Source organism: Sturnus vulgaris, chromosome 13 (genome assembly GCF_052056855.1).
Source record: "Sturnus vulgaris isolate bStuVul1 chromosome 13, bStuVul1.hap1, whole genome shotgun sequence".
In the NCBI taxonomy this organism is placed as follows: domain Eukaryota; kingdom Metazoa; phylum Chordata; class Aves; order Passeriformes; family Sturnidae; genus Sturnus; species Sturnus vulgaris.
Window position 1 is genome coordinate 11018942 of NC_142255.1, and position 25998 is coordinate 11044939.

The window sequence follows — 25998 nt, forward strand, 5'->3', positions numbered from 1 at the left end:
TCTGTATTGTTTTGCTAAGAAAGATTTAGATTAATCTAAGTGCTAGATTTTATCAAAGCACTGAGTCAGAATGCTACATTATGAGTTTAGAGTCTGAGACATTTGTCTACATATTTTATGAAGCAGAAATAGGAAAAAAATATCAAGGGCTGGAATAATTGGTTTTATCCAGGTTGAAGAGTGGTTTTGGTAAATTTGGTATTTGGTAAATAATTGCCTTTCAGAACTCATGTCTTCGTATTTCTGCAAAGAATAAACGGACTCTGTACAACATAGGGTCTTTGAAGGCCAAGTTTACCTTTGTCCTCGAATCTGTTGAGCAAAGGCAGAAACCTTGAACACTTTGTTCTCTCTTATTCTTTATTCAAACTGTTGTGACCTCCAAGCAACAAAAGAAAGAGCTGCACAGGGCCAGACTCCCACTTCATTTATGCTGAAGTAAATCCAGTATATTTTCCCTGTATTTGATGGAATTGCTCTGGATTTCACTGGATATGCTAACCAGGTTGGAATTCAGTCCGTGGACTATAAAATTCATTTTATGCTCTGAACAGTTGTGCCTGTTAGGAAGATCTGCTTGGACAGGATTTTAGGTGACTTGCACTGATATTGAGTTAGTAACAACAGAGTGCTGTCAAAATCTGCAAGGAGCACATGAACAGTGATGTTCAGTGTCTAGCAGAAAGTGCATGGAAAATAGGAGAGTCTTAAGTCACCTACATTGGTGCATTTCCTTGGAGAAAGAAATAGGTAAATGAACATGGATTGCATTAGTATTCATATACTTCAGAAAGTGATGAATGTTATGATAAGCAAAGAAAGATGTGAATTGTGAAAACTTGATCCTTAATATGGAGACTTTCTTGCCCAGAAATATGAGCTACAAAGAGTCACAAAGCCTCTCTCTGTTGAGAAAGAGGAACCATGCTGGTATGACCTGACTGGACAAGATCCTGTACCTTGTCATGTCAATTTGCAAGAAAATTGTTTATTTCCCAGCTTTCAGCATCCAGGAAGATTTGGCTCAGGTTTCTGAGAATGTATATTATCATGCAGAATTCAACTTTCTGCAGGAAAGAATGAGGCATAAATCTATCAGTTCATTTGAGCATTTGTTTTCTGGGGTGATAAATCTGTGCCTAAAATGGTAGGTTAAGAGAAAAGATTTTTTTTCCTTTGTAAAATGAATCTCTGTTTTTCTTAGAATTACAAAAATTATGTTAACAGTCCTGTGGCTTCCAACATATCTTGATAATTAAGCCTGTTAATTCTTACTGTGATGAGTCAACTCATGCAGATTCATATCGTGTACCTAGTATATGTAGAAAATATAAGTATGTATTTTAAAATCAGATAAAAAAAATTTGGTGATATCTTAAAACATTGATCTGAGGAACATGATGAATTTTGCTGGCTGTATTCCATTAGTACCAGCAGTGAAGTCATGTGTCTAATCACTGTAGTTATTTGTCATATATTACAGTGAGTCAGAGATTCTGACTGTCTGCCCACTGAACACAGATGTTGCCCTCCAGCAGCAGCTTCTATCTGCAATCCATTCAGCAAAAGTTCGTGGCACCTCTTTGTTCAAGTGATGTGCAGGAAAAAGCAACTGTGCTCACCTGGAAAAGGCAAGAAGAGCAACAGGAGCAGAAGAGCTGCCAGCTGCCCTTTAGGGAGGGGGACTGTGAGGCCAGGGCTGTGCATGGAATAGTCATGGTAGGAGTCATTCCTGTCACCAGCACAGCTCCTGCTGTGGCAGAGAGGAAGGGATGGAGCACTGTGGATGTCAGGGGAGCATTCCTGCTGCACCAGCAGCTCCCCACCAGCCCTCTCATGGCTGGGCAGTGCTGCAGCAGCTGCTCTGCCGAGTGTTGCCTTGGGCTGCACAGGGCTCTGCTTTAAAACATCCCACAAAAACTTCAGCAAAGAGATGTCTTGAGAAAATCAGCCTCCAGAAGGAATGCATTTGGGCCTCCGCAGCAGGAGTATTGTGTGGAAGTTAATAGCCAAAGGATTTTTTGGGACCTGATTCTGTCCAAAATTTTAGGTGTGCTCTCCTCTCCAATGGGTTGTGGTAAGAGATATTTTGAAGAAAGTCAGGATACACCACTTCTAGCAAATAGGAGACCTACAGGCTGCATAGATCTGTTCCTATCACCAACCAGACAATTTATCACCAAAGGGAGCATGTGAATCAAGCTGGCTTTATGGCCACCCTTTATTCATTTCTGCATTTATTCACTGAGCAAGTTCATCTGAAGTTTTTCTAGCTGTAGGAAGAAAGAAAAAACCGTCCAGCACTGATGAACAGACTATTCCTGTAGATTCTGTTCTGGTAAAATATGAAGAATATCTCACAGAAAGAAGTACTTTACCAGGTTACATCGGGTCAGCACTGGCTTTGTTGTACTTTAATCAGATCAGTCACAGTTGTGTAGGTCTGTGTTTTTAAGGCTAATTTCACTTGTTTTTATTTACCCAACATTCACTTTTGTCAGGGCATTGGAAACATGGACTAGTTCTCTCAGCAATTTCAATGTTTGCAATGCAGCTGCTACAACACAGAGATCATTTCTGGCAAGTGCTGAGCTGCTCACAGCAGTCAGTGGATGACAGCTGTCAGTCACTTATGGCTTATGCTATTGCCTTGGGATGAATTCCACAGGACAGAAAATAGTGTTCAAATTAGAAAGGCAAATTTGAAGGGAAGTCAGTAGTTGAGGGGTCAGAGAAGGTAAAATGGCTGCAGTTGCCGTGTGTGTGTTTGAAGAGCCGCAGTCACACACGCTGCATTTACGGACTTTGCGTCAGCAGCTCTTTGGCAACAGACCCAGCGCTATCACAGTCAATTCCAGGAACCCACAACGAGTTCTACCTCTGTCTTCTCAGACACTCTTCCCAATCTGTGCCTGCCTGGAGGGCTGTCACATGCCTGTCGTGTCTGCCAATCTGAAAATGTACTTGAGCTTTTTGACTAGGAAAGAAATTCCAAGGAAGAAGGTGTGAGTGAATAAAAATGTGTTTGTGCAGTTACTATACGTGTGAGCTTTGGCTGTGTTTGGTTTTGTTATAAGCTTGCAGCATTAGAGGTATTTTTAAAGCTCATTTAGTTCAGCAATAGTTGAGAGTTTCTGCTAATCTTGCTGAAGCCTTGATTTTTGACACAGTACTTAATCAGCATGTTACTTCTCAGTGCTACCTGCAGCACACAAAAAGTTTAAATGATTAATCAAGTTATTTGAACAGATTTCAACAGGATTAAGAATTAACTGGAGTTCACCAAAATTTTCCAGCTGAGATGCAGACCAAGGCTTTGATTCTACTCAGGACAGCATGTTAATGTGTAACAAGACAGGTTATCTCATCTGGTCACTTCTTGTGACTTAGGCGTAAATGGTGCATAGACAGGTATTTTCATTGCAGCAATAGCCACAGATTTCTGGCAGAAAAGTGTTTTTCAGGCTCAGTCCTTTAAATACTTCGATGACCATTCATAAACTTCTTAAAAGAAAGAAGCATCTGAAAAGCAATAACTGGCAATACTGTGTTTATCTCATTTGTTTAAATTCCCCTTGGGCTGGGACTGATGGTCCAAGGGTACACTGATGTGGTAGACGTGGTTTTACATCCCTCCAGATGCCAGTGAAATTCAGCTCTGCATCTGAACCTTCCAGCTCAGGCCATTGCCCGGTGACATGGAACACTCACTGTTTTTTGTTGGCAGGTAGAGTGTACAAAAAGTCCAAGGTTTGATTTGAAGTACAGTTCTGGACAGAGAGGTAACTGTAAAAAGGCATTTTTTAGGTATTTCTTACTCAATTGATATGCTCTTTCCATGTCCTTCATGCATTTCTGATGATCTTACTGATTCAGGATGGGTAGTTACTACTGTTAGTGCTGCAAAACCAGTAACACTGGTGGAAAGAGGTGGATTCTCTCTATATTTGTTATCAGCAAAAGTCTATGCTCTTTTGTAATGCAGATTTTGAATAATTGGATGATGTACCACAGGGGACAGTAAAGCAGCTTGAGTTTTCCAGCTGAGGAGAGATTTTTGGTCTCAAAATCAGAAAAAAAAGAAATCAAAAAAGGAATGTATTTAAACTCAGCCAATCTCACCAGAATGAGTAAATCTGAAACCCCTCCATGTCATTTTAACATCAGCTCTTAAAGGCCCAGTTAAGCAAGACAGGCAAACACTGGTCCCTGGCATGCTTTTGTAGGCACCGTGTTGCCTTTTTCCTTGACTCGTGTTTGTTGCTTGTTTAATGTTGCAGTGATGACTTCCAAGTCGATAAATGAATAAAATCACAAATTACATACTCTTAGGGCTGAGCAATGGAGCATTAAGGTCATAGAAAGAGTGGAGCGTGCAGTTCTAAAAGATTTTTCTGTGGGATGTGCTGATTATTCTTTAAAACTACTTATTGGAAAAATTATAGGTTGCAAAGCAATAAATCTGATCTTCAAGTGGGGTTTTAATTTTGAAAAAGAACAATGTAAAAATGCCACCTTTGTGCTCAACAGCTAGTCCTTTTCTTTCAACGTTTCATTTCAGAGATGTCTTACATTTACTGCATTGCCAAATATTATTTTCTTCTGGTTTCTTACTCCAGTTACTTTTGAAGAGTCTATGTGACTCCAAGGACCAATGATTGGACTTTGATTTCTATTTTGAATGGGGAACATTGTTATTCCTGTTCTTTAGTTTTTATTTTTGGGACAAGAGGTGAAAAGTATTTAAGTACATTGAAAGAGCTGATGTTTGCCTGGTGGGAATTCTCAAAGGACCAAACCGGTGTAATCCTATTTGAGTGTCCCTCTGTATTTATGTGTTCAACTCCTTTAGAAGTAGTCTCATACCAGTTGGAGAGTCAATCATGTTGAAGTTTGATTAATGATATAAAAGAGAAGCAGTTGTGATAAACAGTGCTTGTGGTCATTGCCCTCCTTCCCGTAAAGGGACAAGTGAGGGGGAAGGATCCTGGCTCAGTTACACAGAATCTCTAGGTTGGAAGAGACCTTCAAGATCATTGAGGCCAAAGAATATCCAAACAACCCAGGAGGGCAGTTGTCCTGAGGACAAACTGTCTTCCCACTAAAGACCAAGGCAAAGAAGGTCTTAAGCACTTCTGCCTTCTCCCCATCTGCAGTTACTAAGTTCCCTCCTGCATCCAATAGAGAACAAAGGTTGGTCTTACCCTTCCTTTTGCCGTTAATATATTTATAAAAACATTTTTCCATTATCCTTTACAGAAGTTGCCAAATTAAGTTCGAACTGAGCTTTGGCCTCTCTCATTTTTTTCCAACATGCCCTAGCACCCTCCTTAAATACTTCCTGAGAGACCTGACCCTCCTTCCAAAGATGATACATCCTCTTTTTATTCCTATTTTCCTTCGAAACTCATTGTCCATCCAGACTGGACGTTTGCTTCATTGCCTCATCTTTTGGCACACAGGTTCAGTCTGCTCCTGTGCCCTCAAGATCTGTTTTGAAGCACATCCACCTTTTCTGAACTCCTTTGTTTTTAAGGGCTGCTTCCCAAGGAACTCTCTGAATAAGTATTCTAAATAGAATGAAGTCTTCCTTCTGGAAGTCCAATGTAAAAGTCTTATTGATGTTCCTCCTGATTTCACCAAATACTGAAAACTATAATTCCATGATCACTGTGCCCCAAGCAGCCTCCAACTACCACATCTCCCACCAACCCATCTCTATTTGCAAACAAGAGGTCTAACATAGTCCCTCCCCTGGTGGCTCACCCACCAGCTGTGACAAAAAGTTGTCCTCCACACACTCTGAAAGCTTCCTGGACTGCTGATGGTCCTGAAACATTCTTCAGCTGCTTATAGAATAAGTTGTCCACCTCTTCTTCCTGGTTGGGTGGACAATAACAGACTCCCAGGAGGATGTCAGTGGGAGGTTTGGGAGTTCTCTGACTCCTGGTGGGCCTCCCTCAAGGATGGAAGGGTGGAATTCCACCAATCTATTTCCCTTTTACTTTCCCTAATACTCTTTGGTCTTTAAACTTCTTCCCTAATCTGGGCCACCAGCCAAAGGAGGTCATTCACCTCCTCACACCACAGGCAGGCTTCTTCTGCAACACCCCCTGGTACCACTGATCGGCTCAAACACTCTGCCCAGGAAGAGGTCTGGGCAGACACATCCTTTTTGGAGGGTTCTATTTGGTTACACACACTTGTACTAAGTGCAGTTTTTGATCACGTGAAAACCATTACTAACAAAAAACCCCCAAATCAACCAACCAACAGAAACACAACAAGCAACAAACTAAAAACCCCACTAGCAGGAGGAAACCTGCAACCCTGCCTGCGTGAACTGCCATGCCACGCTCCTGTTTGCCCACTCCTGTTTGTTTGCCCACTCCTGTCTGCCCACTCCTGGAGCACTCCTTTAATCACCCAGGCGCTCACTGGAGGAAAGCCCAGCCCTGTGCCCTCGTGGCCAACGAGTCTCTGCATCCTAAACTGAACTGTGGTACTGAACAGAACCGTATGTGGGAATCACTGGTGTGTCAAAAACATGACATAGGACAGCATTTTTACAGGGTTTTTCAAACAAAGCTGCGTGCTGAATACATGCTTCATCCCAACACTGAGTTCTGGAACCTTCCCTGAAGGGGTTGGGTGGGCAGCAGGGAGTGCAGCAAAATGCTCTTGGAGAAATGAAATCACTGTAGCACCCTTGGGCACCTGTTACATGTGAAATTTGAGCCCCTGTAACATTTGAAATTCTAAGAGAAGAATTATGTATTTTTGCATTTCTCCTGGAGCTTCAATGCTTTTTTTGGACTTTAAAAGAAGCAGTTTTTAAACACTTCTATGTTTTGCAGAACAGCTGGAGTGATACAGAAGACACAGAAAAATAACAATCTGTCTCCCAGACTTTCATGACTAATCTGTTAGTTTACATTTAAAATAACAATTAAAAAATGACTTGAAGACTAGCTTGTTATTTCTAACTGTTAAGGCAGCTTAGCACATAAATTTACAAAACCAGAATAAGATCCTCATCAAGATGCAGCTTCATAATGATAGCAATATATCCCCCAGACAATGGTAGATAAGAGAGATAACAGAGGTAATGTTTCTTCTTCCTTATGTATTATTCATTAATAAGTCCCCTTCTTATTTCTTCTAGGCACCAGTCACAGACGTGCAGTTTGGCCCTATGAGACTTCATCAAGATCAACTTCAGGTAACCTAGCAGTCCAAACTGAAGCCTTGATTTCTAAAATACCACAGATGATAGCTTAAAATTTATGACTGGATTTGTTCAAGTTGTAAAGATCTTCACAGAGTATTTTGCTCAAGAGATAATGTAGACATAGCAGATTTTTATAATGATTTTTATATTCTATCTATATGTTATCCTAAAAACCCTGCCTGTTTTCTCCAACCATCTCTCAGCTCATAAAAAAGAGCTATTTTTTCTGCTATTAGTTACCTTGTAATCAATTTAGTTTGTGCCTCATTTTGTATTTTACTGCTAGTCAAATTCTTAATCAAAATCTCACCAAACTGATACCAAGGCAACCAAACTTGCAATATCATTACGAAAGATAGGAAGTGAGCTTGGCAAAATAATTTTTTTTATTATTTATTACTGACTGACGATAATTAATCTTCTTTTATCCCTTTATTAATAAAGAGTTTATGTCATTTGTTCCCTTACTTTGCCTGGGATGGATATGAGGTTTGGGGATATATGACTCCTTTGGATTTCCTTTGGAAATTCTTCCATATTCCAAGGCATACTGAACCATTAATCACCCAAGATGTTCCTCAGTCAGGAACTCCGCAGCAGAGGCAATGTGGACCTAATAATTTGCAAATGTCTGTCTTAAGAACTGCAATTTAACATCTTCTTGAGAACAGTAATATCATCAAAAATCAGATCTTAGGACATCCTCATCCAGCTGTTCCCCAAAATCAGAATAGTCCTTGAGTATTTCTGCCATCTGTATTGTTTTTAATTATTGTATTACTTTTATCCAGTTGTAAACCACTCTGAAATGCTACTGATTTATCCTGGTAATGTAGCTGGCAGGTGTGAGGAAAGGAGAAGGTAGGCAACATCACATTTTTGCCAGAGTCAATCATACAGCTCAGATCTGCTGATTTTCTGTGCTGTTGTTGAAACCTATTTCTTCCCCTCTTAAGGAGTGTTATAGATTAACTTCACTAAATACACCCCAAACTATGACATGTTTTTGCAAATAGTTTTGCAGGTTGCTGTAAAAGGAACCTGAACTGAGTGTGTCCAAAATCCTTCATTCTTACAAAAATATGCAGTACATGGAAATGTTAAGATTTACTGATAGACATTTCACCAGCTTGGTCCAAAGTATAACAGCACTGGAGTTCCTAAAATCACACAGAAGATAAACAGGGGTGGGATGTGATGTGAGTTCCACATGCCTCGCTTTGCCTGACCAAAGCATATCTGAGTGTGGTTTAAATCAGCTACTGAAAGATTGGTGACTTAGGAAAATAGACCAAATGCTGGCTTAGTTACCAGTCTTCCCCAAAAGGCTGAATGTGCTGGGCCATCCCCAAAATCAACATAACACAGATCTATAGTCTGCCATGCTGCATTCTTTCAGGCAAGAGAAGTTTTCTTCTGCAAAACATTATCCTAATTCAAAACACAATCACATCAGTGAGTCTTCCTTAGCAGACTTTGTTCATCTTCTGTATTAAATCCTAGAACTGGAAATACATTTTAAAGGAATTGGGCCTTATCATACTTGTAGTGTATAAGCATTGTGTTGATTTAAAAAAGGCTTAGAGAGATTAGTTACTGGCAATTACACAGCAAGTTAGGACAGACCAAATAGTGGCTCACAGGTCTGACCTCCAGTTCTGGATTTCAGCTATGATAATCTCCTTCTGTGATATAAATCCCATGGCAGGCTTTGTGTAGGAGTCACACAGGGACATATTCCATATACAGTGGTACTGCTTATGATTTCAGTCTGGCATGAGTTCCTTTTGACCAGCCTGTCCAGAATTTCCAGAAACCCCACAGAGTGGGCAGCATCCAGTACTTTGGGGAATTAGAATGAGGTGGAAAGGAAAGCAGACTGTTTGTCATGCCATTGAAGCAGCATTAAATACTGATTTGCACAAGATGAACCATGGGATTTTTGTTGTTGTTGGGTTTTTTTGTTGTTTATTTGTTTTCCCGTTTTCCAGAATATGATCATGGGAAGAAAAACAACCACAAGGAAAAAGATGTGAGACAGTTTTGGAGAAATAGACTCACTGTTGGTTCATGTACACTGTCTGAAAAACAGGCATTTTGTCTCAGCTGATTGCCTAAGCTCTCTTTGTAGATAATGACGAGACAGTTCCAAAACTTGTTCTTCCCATGTGGATATACTTGCCTCTGGCAGACTGTTCCACCCACTTGAAACACCTCTCTATACAGACAACTATGAACAAAGCAGTAGTCTGTAGAAAGCAATTCTATTAAAAGCAATGGATTAAGCCTCAAAAGTGGCTTTAAAAGACATATTAAGAACAGGGAAGAGTCACAGAATCTACTGTAAGATTTATTTCTGATGATCCACTGCCTGTCTTCACCTCAGGTACTTTTAGTGTTTGCTGAGGAAGACGAGCAGAGTAACGGGTTCCGCTGGGCGTGTGACAAGGCTGGATTTCGATGTAATATTGCCAGGACACCTCAGTCTGCACTAGAATGTTTTCTAGATAAACACCATGACATTATCATTATTGACCATAGACATTCCAGATACTTCGATGCAGAAGCATTATGCAGGTAAGCAGTGTTTCAGTGTAATTAGTGCTTAACAATATAGTCAACACATCATCAAAGTTTTTTTGCTTTTATTTTTATAAACTCTATCCGGCATTGATTTTTTTTTTTATTTTAGACAGATGTGCATTGGCAGCATCAAATACTGTTACTTCAGTGCTTTACATCTAATAGCAGCAGCATTTTTGGTTGTGTCCTAGGGTCTCTGAAGCTCCATCTGGCTTGGAGTGTACAAATTTGTTGCCGTAGTGAACTGTTGGGTATTTTTTTGGTTTTCTTTTGTTGTTTGGTTGGTTGTTTGAGGTTTTTTTTCAAATACCTGGTTCGTTGTTTTTGCACGAAATCAACTGCAAAGGTAGCATGTGCTACCAAGCACTTTAATTCATTCATTCACTTCATTAATGTTCTAATTTTTTTGCAATGTCACTTCCTGTTGAAGTGAATGACTGAATAACTCCCAATGCAAATGGACAATGTTTGGTGTGCACGTTTCCATATCTACAACATTTGAAAATATGTTATGAAGAGCATAATTGTAAACAGATTTCAAAAATAATTTTAGAAACTGCTGTAAAGTATGAAAAGAGGAGGAAAGGATTTGCCTTTGTGATTCTCTCCACAGAGACCTGACAGGCAGCGGTGCCTTGCTCCAGTGACTGTGCTGTGAAATCGCCCTTGGGAACGTGTCTAGACTGAATAAGTCTGGGGTGGGGTGGCAGGGTCACACTGTGTGCCCTGCGGGACTCTAGTGGGGCAAAGGCTCTTCTTGCTGGACTGAGGAAAGTAGATAAGATCTTTCTCAGGCCAAGACTAGGTAGCAGCACTGTTCCCCTTGTTCCATTTTTATCATTCTGTCCCAGAATTCAGTAAAATGCACCTTAAATGAGTGAATCCTTCAAATAAGTCTATTATATGCTGTTTCAGAGATTATATTTTTTGCCATCTCCCCCACTGAGAGTATTTGAGTTGTAGATTAATCTGTGTTCATGGAGTCTCAGATATAATTTATTCTCCTTTCTTAGCAGCAGGCTCAGGATTTGACTTTATTTTGTTGTTAAATGATTTAAATGAGATATTTTAAGAAAAGTGCTGTCTGAAGGTTCTGTAAAGTCATGTTTTCTGAAATGTGAACTTAAAAAGAATTTAAATGGCTTGCTTTTTGTTTAAAGGTCTATCAGAACAACGAAAGCCTCAGAAAATACAGTCATTATTTGTGTAGTACAAAGGTAAATACTCATATCTTTACTTTCACCTGTGAAACTGTAAATCTTACCATTGTAAAAGTAAACACTACTGTAAAAAACCTGAATTAGAACTTTCTACTGTGCTAATAATAATGTCCTGTACCAGAGTTTTTACTATCCTTGGCCATAGGATTGGGACAGAAATTTTTTTAATTTCTGTTTTTTTACTAAAGAATGTAACTTTGAGTTTTGTTTCGGGTTCCCCCTCACACTCCCCCTCCATCGCTGCAAGCTTTCAGAGTATGTTTCAAACAACTGCAACATCCTGTTCAAAACTGTCTTACTGATCTGTGTTTTGGACCTTTCTTAATCTGCCTTTCAATATGATTAATCTCAGCAAAAATCAGAGATCTGCTGAGTATGAAAAGCGATATAGAACAATTTGATCAATACAAAGTATCATCTGACCACAGAAGTTGTAAGAGCAAAAGAGATTATGGCATCTCAGTAAAGGACTACATACACTATTTCCTTCCCTCTCCTTTGAAAATATTACTTATAAAATAATGTAATAGTAAAAAATAAAGAAATTCTGTATATTTAATGAAATTAAATAACTGGAAGATCACTTTCTTAAAGCATAATTTGGGAATGGCCATTTCTCAGAACACATTAGTTCTGAAAACCAATTCTGAGGTGTTGAAATTTCCCGTTAAACATACACTACCATCTCTACCAAAAAAAGGACTCTAATTAAACATTTCAAGATCCAAAACTTCCTGCATAAATAAAAGCTCTTGTACCATCTGCTAAACGTGACCAGCTTCAATCTGCTTATTGACAGAAACTTCACATAGTGGCCTTTCTTCCAGATTCCAGCCATACATTCAGGTGTGCTAAAGGGTCTTTTCACAGTTAGTATAGCCAGATTATTCAGGATAATTCACATTCATTTGGGAATGTGTCCCAAATGTGACTTACTACAAGGCAGTGGGTAGGCAACACTAGAAAATCCATCTTCATCCAGGCACCTTGAGTTGCTCATCTAGGATTTGGTACGTACAGATAACAAGTAATTTCTTAAAACTTTGGCTGTGCAGACTTTCAGGTGCATTTCTGACTAATGCCAGCATAAACAACAAGGATCCAGTACAGAAAAAGTCCAATGATCTAGCTCATTAATTGATTTCCTTGAAGCATTAGAGTTTTTTTTTATGTAAGCAGCTCATTACATGCATGAAGTAAAATAACATTTTGGCTTATCCATGCCAAAGAGGAAAACTTATAAAAAATACAAAAAATATGTTTAATTCCTATATCCTGTAAGAATCTAGCAGTATTAGTCTCAGTGTGATATCTGGAGTACAAGTAAATGAATGGATTGTGAAATTTGGTCTGAGTTAATTACAAAAATAATTTCTGATTTATCCTCCTTGTTTCAAAGGCACACTGATCGTGAAGAGTCATCAATATTGCCCCTGATCTCTGCAGGCTTCACAAGGGTATGTGCTGTGCTTGGCTGGCTTGCTCTGACATTTCAAAATTGTCATGCAAGAAGCTCTCCAGAAGTTTGGCTGTCAGTCACCATTTGTGTCAGTGATCCAACCTGTAGATCTTTCTCCTGCTGCTCATTCTTCTGTGTCCCAATTCTAAATGTTGACATGACACTCTTGGGGATATAAGAAGTGGGTCTGAGACTTTTCTACTTCATACATTTATTTCAGATTAAATACATGATCCTTTCCTTGAAAAGTTGACATTGACAAATTGATTAGTGGCTGTGGCAGAGCCAGAGAGCAGCTTGCAATGAACAGCAGAATGCTCTGTGGGAAATTTCTTCTATCAAATGCCAGTTCCCATTGTAAACAGGCTTCACACACTGTCAAGTGCCATTAGCTATTGTTTGGAGGCACCTGGGAAGTATTGCATTGAATCTGTTCCTTGGCAACTATTCCAGCTGAGCAGAAAAGGTGCTTATTAGTGCATCAGTTCAGTGGGTACCTTATTGCTGACAATGGAACAGGAATGGGCCTGATTTACAGCGCCCTTCCAAATATTTGGTTGCATGCTCACCAGATTTTTGCTGTCCCATCACATTGCATTTGCACCCACTTGCTTATTTCTAGTAAGGTCCTGATCCAGGAAATGCTACAGCCTGAAGATAATGGCATTTATATGAACAGAATCATTCCAGTGGGCACATAAGTAATTCAGCACAGGCTCTGAATTATTTATGGATCAGAGCCTTGGAGATGGGGCTAATGGCAAAGCATAGAAAATTTTGTTTAGCAGCTTTGATTGTGGTGGCTTACCTGTGATAATCAATCCTTTTGCCCAAGCTATCCATGTCTGTGGGAGTTTAGTGTCAGCAAAGATTTAAGTATTCAGGCTCATACCTGGTAAATATGAAATGTTTTTTTAAAAGTGAGAGATACTGAGATTATTGTTATAAAAGCCCCTGGGTCAATAAAAGTATATTTTCATCTATATAGACAATTTAGGATATTAGCCATTGGAAACTCATAATAATTTCAAATTTTAGCAACTTGAGACCCAACAATTTTTCCACTCTTACTTTAAATAAGTAGCATAAAAGCTAAAAGTAGATGTTTTAAAAATACATTGATTCTGCTGACAGTCACGGAGAATAAACAGGTTGGTTGAAGCTCATTGCCATAAGGATCTGTCACCTTTTCAAAATGCAGTAACTTGAAAAGTTTTGCTAGTATCAAAAAATAATCTTCTCTCATTGCTCGTGTCCCAGTATGTTCATTTTTGACATGTCTACTCCTTTTCTGGTTCTTTAGCAAAAGAAATCAGAGCATCAAATCTTGCAGACAGGAATGTGTATTAATGAAATATTTCTAACCTTTTATTTGCAGAGATACATAGAAAATTCTAGCAGAATGGCCTGTTACAATGAGTTGATTCAGCTGGAATTTGGACAGGTGCAGGCACAATTCAAACTAAGGTAATTTTACCAAAAACATTGTCAACAATTTAATTTCCAATTAAGCCAGATCCTTAATAGAGTATTTATTTTAATGTGCTGTAGTTACTTATACAATGTCAGTTACCTGAAGAAAATTAATTAATTGTTAAACATTATTCAGTATGAAGTTGTAATACTTTATTATCGTATATAAGAAGACTTAAATGGATAAATTTTTTTGGATGCCTTTTTCTTTTTTCTCCAGGGCATGTAATTCATTATTTACAGCATTAGAGAAAAGTCAAGAAGCCATTGAGATCACAAGTGAAGACCATGTAATACAGGTTTGTTCCAGTCATAAGTACAGAAAATTGCTCTGTATTTTATTTCGTCTATGATTACACTTACTCTTTCTTACAGCACAAGAATCTAACTTAATGCTTCTAAAAGATTGAAGTGAGTTTAGCTCTAGACTAGAATTTTCTCCATTTAAAGTGTCTGGCATAAATCAATTAATTTTTAAGGGAGATTTTTGTTTCTGAATGAATAAGGATTTACTCTCGTTTCTATTTTTTGTATTGATTCTTTATCTCTATTATTCATTCCTTCTCTAGATCAAGAATTAATGCGGCCACTGGTTTGTGTGCATTCTTTTCCAAAAATATTGTATGTTAATTTGATGCTCTTTAAAATCTAATGGATGTTCTATGCAAATAACTATACTTTTATTTTCTCCTAAAATCTGACACTGTCTGATGTATCAGAATTTTTGGGCCAACTGGTTTTGAATGTAATCCTCTCTTAGAAAATTCTTTAAAACAGGGAAAAGAAATTGTGCTTAGTTTTGCAGTTCTGAAACCATCATCTTTTTAAAGGAGTTAGTTCCATCCCTAGCTATGAAGCAGTGATAAGTGATTTTATTATGAATAAAGAGCTTGAGTCTAAGCCTGTGGGAATTATAACATGCATACAAATTGTACCTTCTTGAGCCAGATCTTGACAATGGCAACTTTATTGAAGGATGTGCCTTCTTCATCCCTTTTACAAAAATAACAGAACACATCCTGAAGTTGCTGTAAATACACTTTTTTCAGACCAAATTTTGTCCCTCTGCTGACAGCCCCAGAGTATGAGAGAACTGACACTTGCAGAAGTCCTGGAGCTCCAGCAGGCACAGCTTTTGCACAGAGAGGGGAGGAAGGGGTTCCTTTAGGAAGGAGCTTTTAATGGAGAACCATTAGAAGCAGAGTGTCATCTTTTCCTTTCTCTCATATTAAAACACTGTAAGTTGTAAAGGCTGCTTTGATGCTGCTTTGACAGGATTGTGCCAATAACTCAGCGAGGGCCATGGAGGGTTGGGCTGCTGGTACCAGCCTTCAGATTTATTGGGCAAGGGCCAAAAACTGCAGTGAAATGCAACATTCCCTTCAGGGAGAAGCCTGCTTTATTAAATCTCACTTCTTCCACTCTGCTTGCCTGGGCTTTGCCTGGACAGGGGAATAGTGATGGTTGGCCCTTACACAGAATAAGATGATGAATTTGCCAATAGATATGGATAATATTCCAATGGTATTCCACCATCCAGTCTGTGATTTTTAGGAACACTGAGGTAGGTTTATTGGTTTGGGAACTGACAGAGCCATATTTTCAGGAATTTATGTTGTCTGTCTAAACTCTGTGGATATGTGATACTCAGCTGCTAGCATAACTTCCCCCCTTGCTGACATGCACACACACTGCACAACTATTCTAGCATGAAAATTCCTGGTTTGCTTCAGAAAGAAAAAAGTGTGAGCATCTCTCTCAGGAATAGTACATGCAGAAATTTATTTCAGGCTGGGAAAGAGATCTCCTGGTTAAGCAAACAAAACAAAGGATTCTCTTGTGCTTTAAGTATACTGTTGAATGAGTATTTGTTTGATGTTTTTTATTTCACAGTACGTCAATCCTGCTTTTGAAACAATGATGGGCTATCAAATAGGTGAACTAATAGAAAAGGAATTAACAGAAGTGCCTATAAATGAAAAAAAAGCTGATTTTCTAGATACTATTAATTCCTGCATAAAGATAGGAAAGGTGAGTAATGGCATTGTATCACTTTTATTTGCTACCTGTAAAAGTTATTGTAGTCCAGCAGTGCTACATATTGGGACTTGCAGCTTCACAGACACATAACATTTGCAACTTAAAACAAGAACAGGAAGTAAAAAATTGTTACTTTTTTAAGGGCTTCTTTCTCTTTTCTTGCTTGGTAGAGGTACTTGTTTTACAAAAATAAGTGACTTGCTGCGTTTCTTTATAATTTATGCTGTTCGTAGCAAATGGAGTGGGAGTAGCGAAGGAAAATGAGATGGATGCACATGTTAATCTGGTGCTATGTAAATGAGAAAAGTACCATATTGAAGAATTTCACCATGAAATGTGGAAGCTGATTTGCAAGTTCAGAATGTAAAAATACCAAGGAGACATTTGCAATATCACTTGAAAGTGATAGGCAGTGTCAGCTGCCAGCTGCCAATCTGTTTAATTCCCTAATGGCATGGGAGCTGTCTAATGGATTTCCATTAGAAATGTTCATGGCACTGAGATGAGCTGGTTTCTGATGTCATTGAACATGACATAGTGCCTTGCAGGGAGAAGGTCATGGAGGCTGCACAGAGGGGTTTGGGAAGGGGTGTGTGTGATGCTGCTCCATGGCCCAGGCTCAGGAGAGTCCCATGGAGTCCCACATGGGGACATGGGGGAAGCAGCACAGAGCAGGGAGATGCCAAAGTGAATCATGGCACTGTGGATCTAGCCAGGGATGCAAAAGCACAGATTCAGAGTTGTGGTGAGTCGTGCTCTGTAGGTCAGGGTGCTGACACAGCACTCGGTGGCAAAAGCTGGGTGCAGATTCCACGTGCATTTCAAGGAGTTTGTGTTGCTCGTTTCCACATGTGTTGGCCTGTTGGAAGAGATCCCAGCAACAGACAGTAGTTTGGATTATGGTGCTTCACACCTCTGTTGCATTACTGGAGTTATTTCAGTAAATGTGTGCAATACAAAACTGATGTTAGGAGGGAGTATTTATTAAGTTATAATTCAAATACATTAGATGTGTCAGGCTTTAAATCCACACCATCAATTCTCAAGATAAACAGTGATAAGATTTTTAATATTTTAGTGAGCTGATAAAAATTTCATTAATAATAGAAATATATTTTACTCTATGAATGATAGAAATCTAAATCTAATTCATCTCCTTCCTTGTACTAATTTTACTCCTGACTGTGTAGCTTCAACAGTGAGGGCTAATGAAATACTGCGTACTTAAACCTGTCTGTCTTGAGCAGCTTAAGCTGTTTTAGATGGATATATTCTGTTTGCAGGTGTTCTGTGTTTCCCTCTGGAACATTTTATACTGTGTAATCTGTGCAACCTTGCATTTATATATTAATATAAAAATGAATTGCCAATTAAATTATTACAGGAATCATTTGCAAGTAGCAGTTAACTGTGAGGAACAACCTTCGAAATACTTGAAGATTTGAAATAATTTGTTTCAAGATATTACGGCATTTTCAGAGGTGCATGAGTTACCTGGATCATTCTGACATGGTTTGTGTGTAGTTTTAAGGCTTGTGATTTCTTTATATCCTAAATTTAAAAGAGTGTTTCTCACTACAATAGGCCATATTTTGGCTACTGTAGGTTACAGCTTATAAAAAAGGAAACTGTCTGCTGCTGTGATAATTTCCTGTCAACAGGTTTGACTTTTCTGTTTTGAATAAATGTGGTACTATACCAATATAGTAATAAAAAATAATAGCAAGTTTTTCTGATCTTTGGAAAAATCAATGCTGCATGAAATTTATCTTGTCTTTAAATGGAATTTAGGAAGATGGACTATTGCAGCATTTCACCTCTTGTGCTGACAAGCACAGTGCTGTGAGCAAGTTCAGTATAAACAAACAGAAGTTCATAGGTTATGATTATAGGTTGTACTCAAATACTGGAAATTGCAAGGTACATAGAGATTCTTGGGTCAGGATGTTGTTTCTCTTAGCAAAAACCATATCTCTGGAAGTTAATTTTTTTTACTACAGCTGACTGTAATTTGCCAGAAGCCAATGTTACTGAAATGTTCATCCATCCATATTTGGGGAGTTAAAAGAGTTATGCTTTTCTTCGTTCTTCTGTTTCATGATTCAAGTTGCATCCATTGAGATGAAATATGCAGTTCTGACTAGAATTCTTGCTGCCTCTGATCTCTGCAGTTTGCTCTTAGTTTTGCTTTTTCTGAAGTGAGATGAACAGCTACTGGTAGAGCAGACAAGACATGCAATTCTCTCACTCGTTGGGAACTGTTAGTGAGGTCTCTGCAGAGAGGGTGGGAGAGCAGTCACACTGGGATAATAAAGCAGATATGGCAGCTCCTTCCCAGCTCAGCCTTCAGCTCTGTGAGATTGTCTTCACGATGTCTTGTGTTTATTTTGGTTTGCTCTGTTTTCTGCAAGCAGTTTGCTGAACTTTGCTGTCTAGTGCAAGAAGCCCCAGTCTAAAAGAAAGGCTGAGCTGGGGGGTTCCTTGCTGTGCCTGTGAGAGTGCCTAGTGGATAGATGTGTGCCTTGGCCTTCTTCATGGAGTTTGAGACCTGAGCATTGATTCACTCTGTAAGGAGTGACACTGTGGGGTTTGCTGAGTGATGTTTGCTCTTGTTTGATCCCAGCACTCCCCACAGCAGGAACTGGTCACGGTGCTTGTGTGGCTCCAGTGCAGACATAACCATGGCTTGACTGACAGCACGTCTTGGGAATAGCTCTTCTCTGCTGAACTGCTGACAGAAGCTCTGGGAGAGAGCATATGGTGTTCTTAAAATACCTTTAAGTGACATCCCTGGGAGAACTTCACCTACCAGCAGGAGTTTGGCTTGGACCTCCTGTTTCTCAGAATTGCACTGACCTTTTCCCTCACACATTTCCTGCCACAGTTTCACAGGTTTTAGAAATTCACAAGTTGAAAAATCGATCTGTTGACTGAGAAGAACACATTAGTGAATAACCTGCCTTGAAAAGGATGTGCTTTCAAATGAGGGAATTATCCAATCTGTAGTTTATGACTTCACCCCTTTGTGCACATCCTGGGTTTATTACCTGGGTTAGAGATCAATTACTCATCTCTACCTCATCCTGGTTGTCAGGAAACTATTGATGTGCATACTTTTTAATTATGAGAGCATTGAATTTTGTGGTGCTTGCTTTATCTTCATTTGTATTCCTCAAGTAGCTCACGGAAGACATTATGCTCGCTACACAATTTGTTATGCACAATTCTCTTCTCTGGCAGATCCTCAGAAAAGTCTTTCATATTTTTTTCTGTGCAGCCTGTCAACATGCAGTTCTCTGTGGGCTGGAGTCTTTATTTGCTGGCTCCATCAACATAAATGTAAAATTATTCTCTCTGTACCTGTGTTCTGGCCTGCTTGACTGTGAAATCTGTCAGTCTCACATAAATAAATACATATTGTGTGCCTCATGAGGATATTTTCACATACATAACACCTGATCTACAGTTTACTGAACTCAACTGAAATACAGCAATTGGCCTGAGCAGTTTTTGTTAAGTGAACATGCAAGATGAATTCAATTATTCATTAATCACTTGGTATTTAGTAAATGCCCAGCTCAAACTATGCATCTGTTAGGAAAGCCCACCAACAGCTATTCTAGGCATGGAAACACAGGCAATCCTAAAACCAGAGTGCTTTTAGAGGGGAGGCAGAATCAAGGAGCTATTCTACTGGGCTCTCTTCTGCTTTAAAAGAAACAGAATAAGTCTCTCCTGCATTTGATAGTAAACTGAAAGTATGGAAAATAAGTGTGCTGGGATACCAAAGCACTTTTTGTCACAGATACATTTAGCGTTAACCAGTGATAAGACAGCCCAGCCATGCAGGAGAGATGGTGTATCCAGCAGGGAAGGTGATCAGGGTGGTGTGGCAGCTTTGTGGTGACCCTTCTGTCCTGGGCCCCTGGGGGGACTCTGCTCCAGGCAGAGGCTGGCCTGAGCTCCTGCTCTCCCCAAAATGACCTGCAACACCATTGAGGTAGGATGGGGAAGAGAAGGCAGCTAATTCCCACAGCTCCTGAGTCCAGCTGTTGCCATCAGAGTATTCCCAGGCTGCTCCTCTGGAAGTTGTCCGTGCATTGGCAGCAACACAGGGACCTACAGGGTACAGGGGAGAAATTTAAGGGTTTGAGCAGAGTTAACCAGTCCTGCCTGGTTTTGTATTGTGAGACAGCTTCCAGTGAAAGAAGGTATGAAGCCACAGCTTCTGTTCATGTTTTATCTGAACTTCCTTCCACTTGAATTATTTTTTCAGGAGTGGCAAGGAATGTACTATGCGAAAAAGAAAAATGGAGATAGCATACAACAAAATGTGAAGATACTACCTGTCATTGGACAGGGAGGGTAAGTGTGAAAGCTAAAATGCTGATTTGTGTCTGAATGAAGGCTCAGTTTAGAGTTCAGTTGCCTTCAGCAGATACTGGATTATCTTGCTGCTGAGTATAATGGAAGCTTATGCCTCAGACCTTTGTGCTTAATTCCTTGGGCAAAATCAACTTTACATGCTGTGTGCAGGGAAAACGAAATTCTCCTAATTCTCCCCCAAAAGGAGCCAAAGATGCAAATGTGCTCACTTGTGACTCTGACTGTTCTAATTCTCCCTGAAGTGCAGGTGCCCCCTCCTGTCTTTCTGTGCTTCGTGTTGGTGTCACCAGGACCTATTTCACTGAGCCCCTGTACTGTGTCCTTCCATTCTCACTTTTCTATGCTTCTTTCATGGCTGTTGCCAAGGGTTGTTATGGGATGAGGTCACTGTGTGCTTTGATCATGGGCAAGATTCAAGCATGTCTAAATTTTTATACAACTTCCACTTGGGCCCCAAATCAAGCCTCACAAGTATCAGCACTGAATTAGAGCTGAGGTTTGGATGGGAATTAACACACTGTTTTTTGCCTACAGAAAGATTAGACACTATGTGTCAATTAGTAGACTGTGCAATGACAACAATAAGGTAAGTGAAAATAGTGCTATGCTCACTTTAGTTTGAGCCCTAAGTATAACAAAATAATGGCAAAGTTCTGACTAACTGGATTTCTCATGCTGAATTGTAGGTGGAGAAGACATGTGAATGTATTCAGGCTGAATCTCAGACAGGTACGACATGTCTCTTCTGTCCCAAGAAGTGGAGAACATACCTGGGGAGCAAATAAAGGCCATTGTTAGTGATTTGACTGAAAACACAGTTTCACAAAACAGTCCCATTTACCTAGTGATAAGCTGTGAATCCAACTCAGAAGGCAGGAAAGTAAATACCAGCCCCCTCTCTACCTGCCTCACTTACTTTAGAGGTGACGTAAAACAACCCACCTTTGAAAACACTGTCACAGGCCCCAAGTTGGTTTTGCTGGATTCAGTGCCACAATTCACTTGTAGGTGGTGGATCCCTGTGACAGAAAAGAGAAGGATTCTGTCATGTCATTGTGTTGCTGTGGCTGCTCTATAGCACGTGGCACCTGTGTCTGCACTGCTTTGAGCTGCATTGTGGGGAATTTGCATGTGAGTGGGAATGAGGATGACCAACACTATCACTCAGCCTCATCCCACATATCAGCACTTCAGTTAGGACATCCTTGGCATCCATGCTGTAGGTACTTATTAACAGTAGTCTTAGCAGAGGCTGAATCTTGAAGTCCATAAGGAATTGGGATACACTGCCCTGTCTGCTGGCATGTGCTCTGCTTTGGCCCTCAGTTCCTGGTGGTTATACTTGAGTGAACTCAGGTTTGCTGCACAAGTTGTGTTCACAACTGCAATTGTGTCACAGTGGCAAGAGAGGAGCTTTTCTCTCCAGTTTCCTTCTGCACAGACATTTAGGCCTGTTCTGCCTGAGAACTTGACTGGGTTCAGGACAATGTAATAGGGCAAGAGCTTTAAAAGGCACTTTGATCAGCTCTGATCTGCTGAAGCATTGAGGTCAATGTCACTCAGATGCTGCCAGGCTTTTCTGAGCTTCAGCTCCTCTAACATATATCTTAGGCAGAACTTTGTGTCATTATGCAATATCATTTTCTTCACAGATACTCAGACTTGCAGACACAAAGACATGAGGAAAGGATCCCTGGATGTCAGATCCACAACATCACGTGGGAGTGATGGTATGTGAAACAACACATCGTGTTGGGTCTGGCTGAGTTGGAGTTGTCATACAAACCCAATACACAAATTATTACATTTCTTACCTCTTCCCTTGATAAAGATGGGAAGATTTTTTTTTCTTAATTTTGTTTTCTTTCACTGTGTTGTATTTTGCTCGGTTACATCACCCCAAACTTGATAGATGAGTCACATACTCAAAACTGTTGCTGGCACTTACATGCTTTTGTTAAATCATACCTCATCACAGACTAGGCAGCATACACTAGTGAAGCATGTCTGTGGCAGTGAGAATACAGTCATGTTCCAGTATAGCAAAAATAGCATTGACTCTTCTTCTTAAGAACTGCTCAGCACAATGAGTAACAGAGATATGTCTGCATTTTATAGGTAGCACAATATCCAGAGAAATCTCATCTTGACCTTTTCTCAGCAGAACCAAAATTGCTAACTGATATAAAACATTTGTTTTTTAAATTTCCAGTGAATAATAGGCCAGAACCTCTGCTATTTTTATTTGGCATGGGTACCCACTTCAAAAGCTTCGGTGATTTACCTCAGTTTTGAAGCTGACTCATTATGACTTGTCTTATTGCATCAGGGAGCAAGAGTGGATACATCCTGTAATAATCTAAATTCAGTGGTTTCCTACCTGTGCCTGCCAGTTTATACACACACATCTGTATAGTCTTTTAACTGAGTTTGTAACTGAACATTTTAATTAGTTAAAATAATAAAGCAAAGCCATGGTTTTGCCCGGCTGTTACAGCCACTTATCTCTAATCAGGGACATCAGTGGTTCAGCCAGCATCTCTTTGCCTTGTGCATTCTGCAGTGGATTGCCTCTGAAAGGCACAGCAGGGTAAGCAGAAAAGGCCTCAGGAGTTGCTGGCTGCTCCTCCTTGTCTCTGTAATCAGGGTACAAATTCTGCTCTGTTTTGCACACAGGCAGCTCCCAGCGGCGCCGCTCCTCCATGGCCAGGGTCCATTCCATGACTATCGAGGCTCCCATCACCAAGGTAATGTCACACCTGCACTGCTGGGCCACGGGGCTCCAGGACAGCACCAGCCTCTGGTGCAGCTCCTTCCCTGTTCCACCTACCCGCTGCTGTAGCTTCCAAAAGGCACATACTCTGAGCAAAAATGTCCCAGACCTGCTTGGTAGAGTGTCATCCATGGGGTCAGCCATCACATGATCCTTTTTAAGAAGGAGGGACTGGAGTTCCTCCTTCTTATGCATTGTCAACTGCTTTCTGAAACCATTCCAGGATTTGTCAAAAACCAGGTCTTTAACAAATTGCAAGAGGCAAGTGGGAGAAAGTTACATTAAATCTATTCAGAGACATTTTGAGGCTGTGCCTTGGAGGGGAAAGTCATTCATAAGATTGCTGTCTTTAAGGCCATGATCTTATTCCCAGAGTCAGTAGCAAACAGCAGCGTTTCATTTTGATTTTCCCCCATGCGGATTAAAGTGTCAGATCTTGTTATTTTCCTGACTTTTCCACAGTAATTAATGAGTGTCTCTGTTTTCTCAAAACCACTTCTAAGTTCACAATATGTCTGATGCTACACTAGGTAATAAACATCATCAATGCTGCACAAGAGAGCAGTCCCATGCCAGTTGCAGAAGCTTTAGACCGGGCTTTGGAGATTTTAAGAACCACTGAATTGTACTCTCCACAACTGGGGACAAAAGATGAGGATCCACATACAAGTGACCTTGTTGGAGGGTTAATGACAGTAAGTACTTACAGCCACAAACAGCTCTTGATTAATGTTCACTGCCTGATTTTCACAGTTACTTGATCTTTATCATCTGCCATGTGCTCTGCCTTTACAATGCCAAATTTTCAGGAAGAACTTTTTTTTCTCCCCCTACTTGAATAATGTAGCTCTGAAAATGGGAAGAAAATTGACCAGCCCCTTTAAAACATTAGTTTATCTAAAAATGGAAAAGTAAAAACAAATTTTTTTTTCAATGTGATTCATTCAAGTACGGGAGAGGAAGAAAGAAAAAGAACCAGATGCTTGCATTTATTAATGAGAATTAGAATTACATGGTTTGGGGGGGCTTTTCAGTCTAACAAAAGAATATGTTTTCAAAATAATGCAAAATACATATTTTTGTTGCTGTTTCTTGGATTATATTTGTACGTGTAGCATAGCACCCAAAGTTGAACAAAGGGCACATAGCAAAGCAAGAACTGAACCCAAACCTTCAGAGCCTGGAGTCTGAGCCCCCATTCATTTAGATGAATGTTATCTGTGCCCTAGGGATATGGCTCTCATTAGTCTGTAGGTTGCATATGAAAGGCTACATCAGGAAAAAAATTTACAGTGTGTTGGATGCAAAAAGGCTCACAAGAAGTGAGCTTTTCAGAGATGTCTCTGGGCTATTTTAATTTCATGTTGGAACTGTCGCTCTGCCTTTGCAGCATCTGTCAGAATCTTCAAACAATTTATGTATATTTTTACCTTTAAAAATACCACAGCAAATATCTAATCAGGAGAAACATGTGGTAGACTCCAAGAATTCCAGAAGACAGGAATGGTTCATATTGAGTTGTATTTACCAACTGAGTAGACAAAATATATTTTTACCTTAACTGCAAAAATATAGGAAGAATATTGATATATATAATCATTAGTCTTGAAGTGAATTTTTTCTCCTGCTGAATACATAAGAGTCCATAAACTCGACTGTTTTCTCCTTTTTGTGGATTGTTGATTCTTACATGCATTTATATTCTGATTGTATTTGGTCCAAACATGAAGATAACAATATTGCAAAATAAAAAATCTTTACTAAGAATAAACCCAAGGCTCTTTTATGGAGCAATAAGAAAAGCTGAGAAAATTAATTTCAGAGCATATGGCATGGTATGAGTTTTAAAGTTATTGGAGAGAAACATTTTTCCATCAAAGGGTCTGCTGAAAACAGAATTATATTGTTTCATTTGCATTCAAAAGTTATGTCTGAGAAGGAAACAAGTAATATGTTATTGGATTTGAACTCTCAGGCAGGAAGGGCATTTGGAGTTCAAAGATAGATTTACCAGATACAATTACACCTGCTATTTCAACTCTTAAAAACGAATCTTTGATTCTAAATGATAGGCAGCATCTGGTGACCTAAATATTTGTGTCATAGCAGTTCTATTGAACAGCCACTCTTGTACTCCCTTTTCTTTTAAATCACAGAACTCCAGACTCATTTACTTACAAATATGAAAACAAAAATTAGATGTAACAGTTCTTTTAAGAGCAGATATTCCATGTTCAGATACAGCATTCACATTTACTTCTGCTATACTTGATTTGAATAACATTTTTAGTAAGCTGCATTCATAAATATTTTTTTAACACTGTTTTTTTACATCATGGGCTAAACATCAGCTAACAGCTGTAACCTCAAAAGAGCAAGCAGGATTTGGGCCACAGCATTTAGAATTATAAAACAAAAAGTAAATATTAAATACATAATTCTGTTAGTTTTAATCCATCATTTCAGTGTTCACATCTAGGCATCATGCCAGAATTAAGCCTAGGAGGCACTGAACTGAAGAATAAACAAGCATATGTTCTGTGTGCTAGAAAGGAAGCCTCAGAGTAATTTGTTCCTCTGCAGTCATGAGATTCTTACGCTGCTGAGGTGACTGGATCTGCCAATACCAGGGCAGGAGAGCAGGGGAATGTCTCCATCCACTCCCTCCCACCACCCACCTTTGCTGGCTGGGGGGAAGTGTGTGGACACACAGTGACTGCTTTGAGGCACTGACCCACAACTGGTGTGCAGTTGGCCAGACAAAGACAGACGTGAGGCTGCAATTCTAGACCTCCAACTGCACCTGAGAAACTTGAGTTGTTACCTGAGTCCA

The 25998-nt window shown here is 39.6% G+C and overlaps 1 protein-coding gene across 5 annotated transcripts in view; it reads left to right on the plus strand.

The window, feature by feature from the left end:
• PDE8A (phosphodiesterase 8A) overlaps positions 1-25998 on the plus strand; it is a 155458-nt gene that overhangs the window by 105167 nt on the left and 24293 nt on the right. For all 5 annotated transcript variants that reach the window (XM_014887716.2, XM_088172556.1, XM_014887715.2 and 2 more), the window contains exons 2-14: positions 7166-7222; positions 9618-9808; positions 10975-11031; positions 12434-12491; positions 13872-13960; positions 14187-14265; positions 15860-15997; positions 20283-20371; positions 20927-20978; positions 21079-21121; positions 22045-22122; positions 23069-23139; positions 23696-23860. In XM_014887716.2, coding sequence (XP_014743202.1) covers positions 7166-7222; positions 9618-9808; positions 10975-11031; positions 12434-12491; positions 13872-13960; positions 14187-14265; positions 15860-15997; positions 20283-20371; positions 20927-20978; positions 21079-21121; positions 22045-22122; positions 23069-23139; positions 23696-23860 — 1167 coding nt within the window. The remainder of the gene's footprint in view (positions 1-7165; positions 7223-9617; positions 9809-10974; positions 11032-12433; positions 12492-13871; positions 13961-14186; positions 14266-15859; positions 15998-20282; positions 20372-20926; positions 20979-21078; positions 21122-22044; positions 22123-23068; positions 23140-23695; positions 23861-25998) is intronic.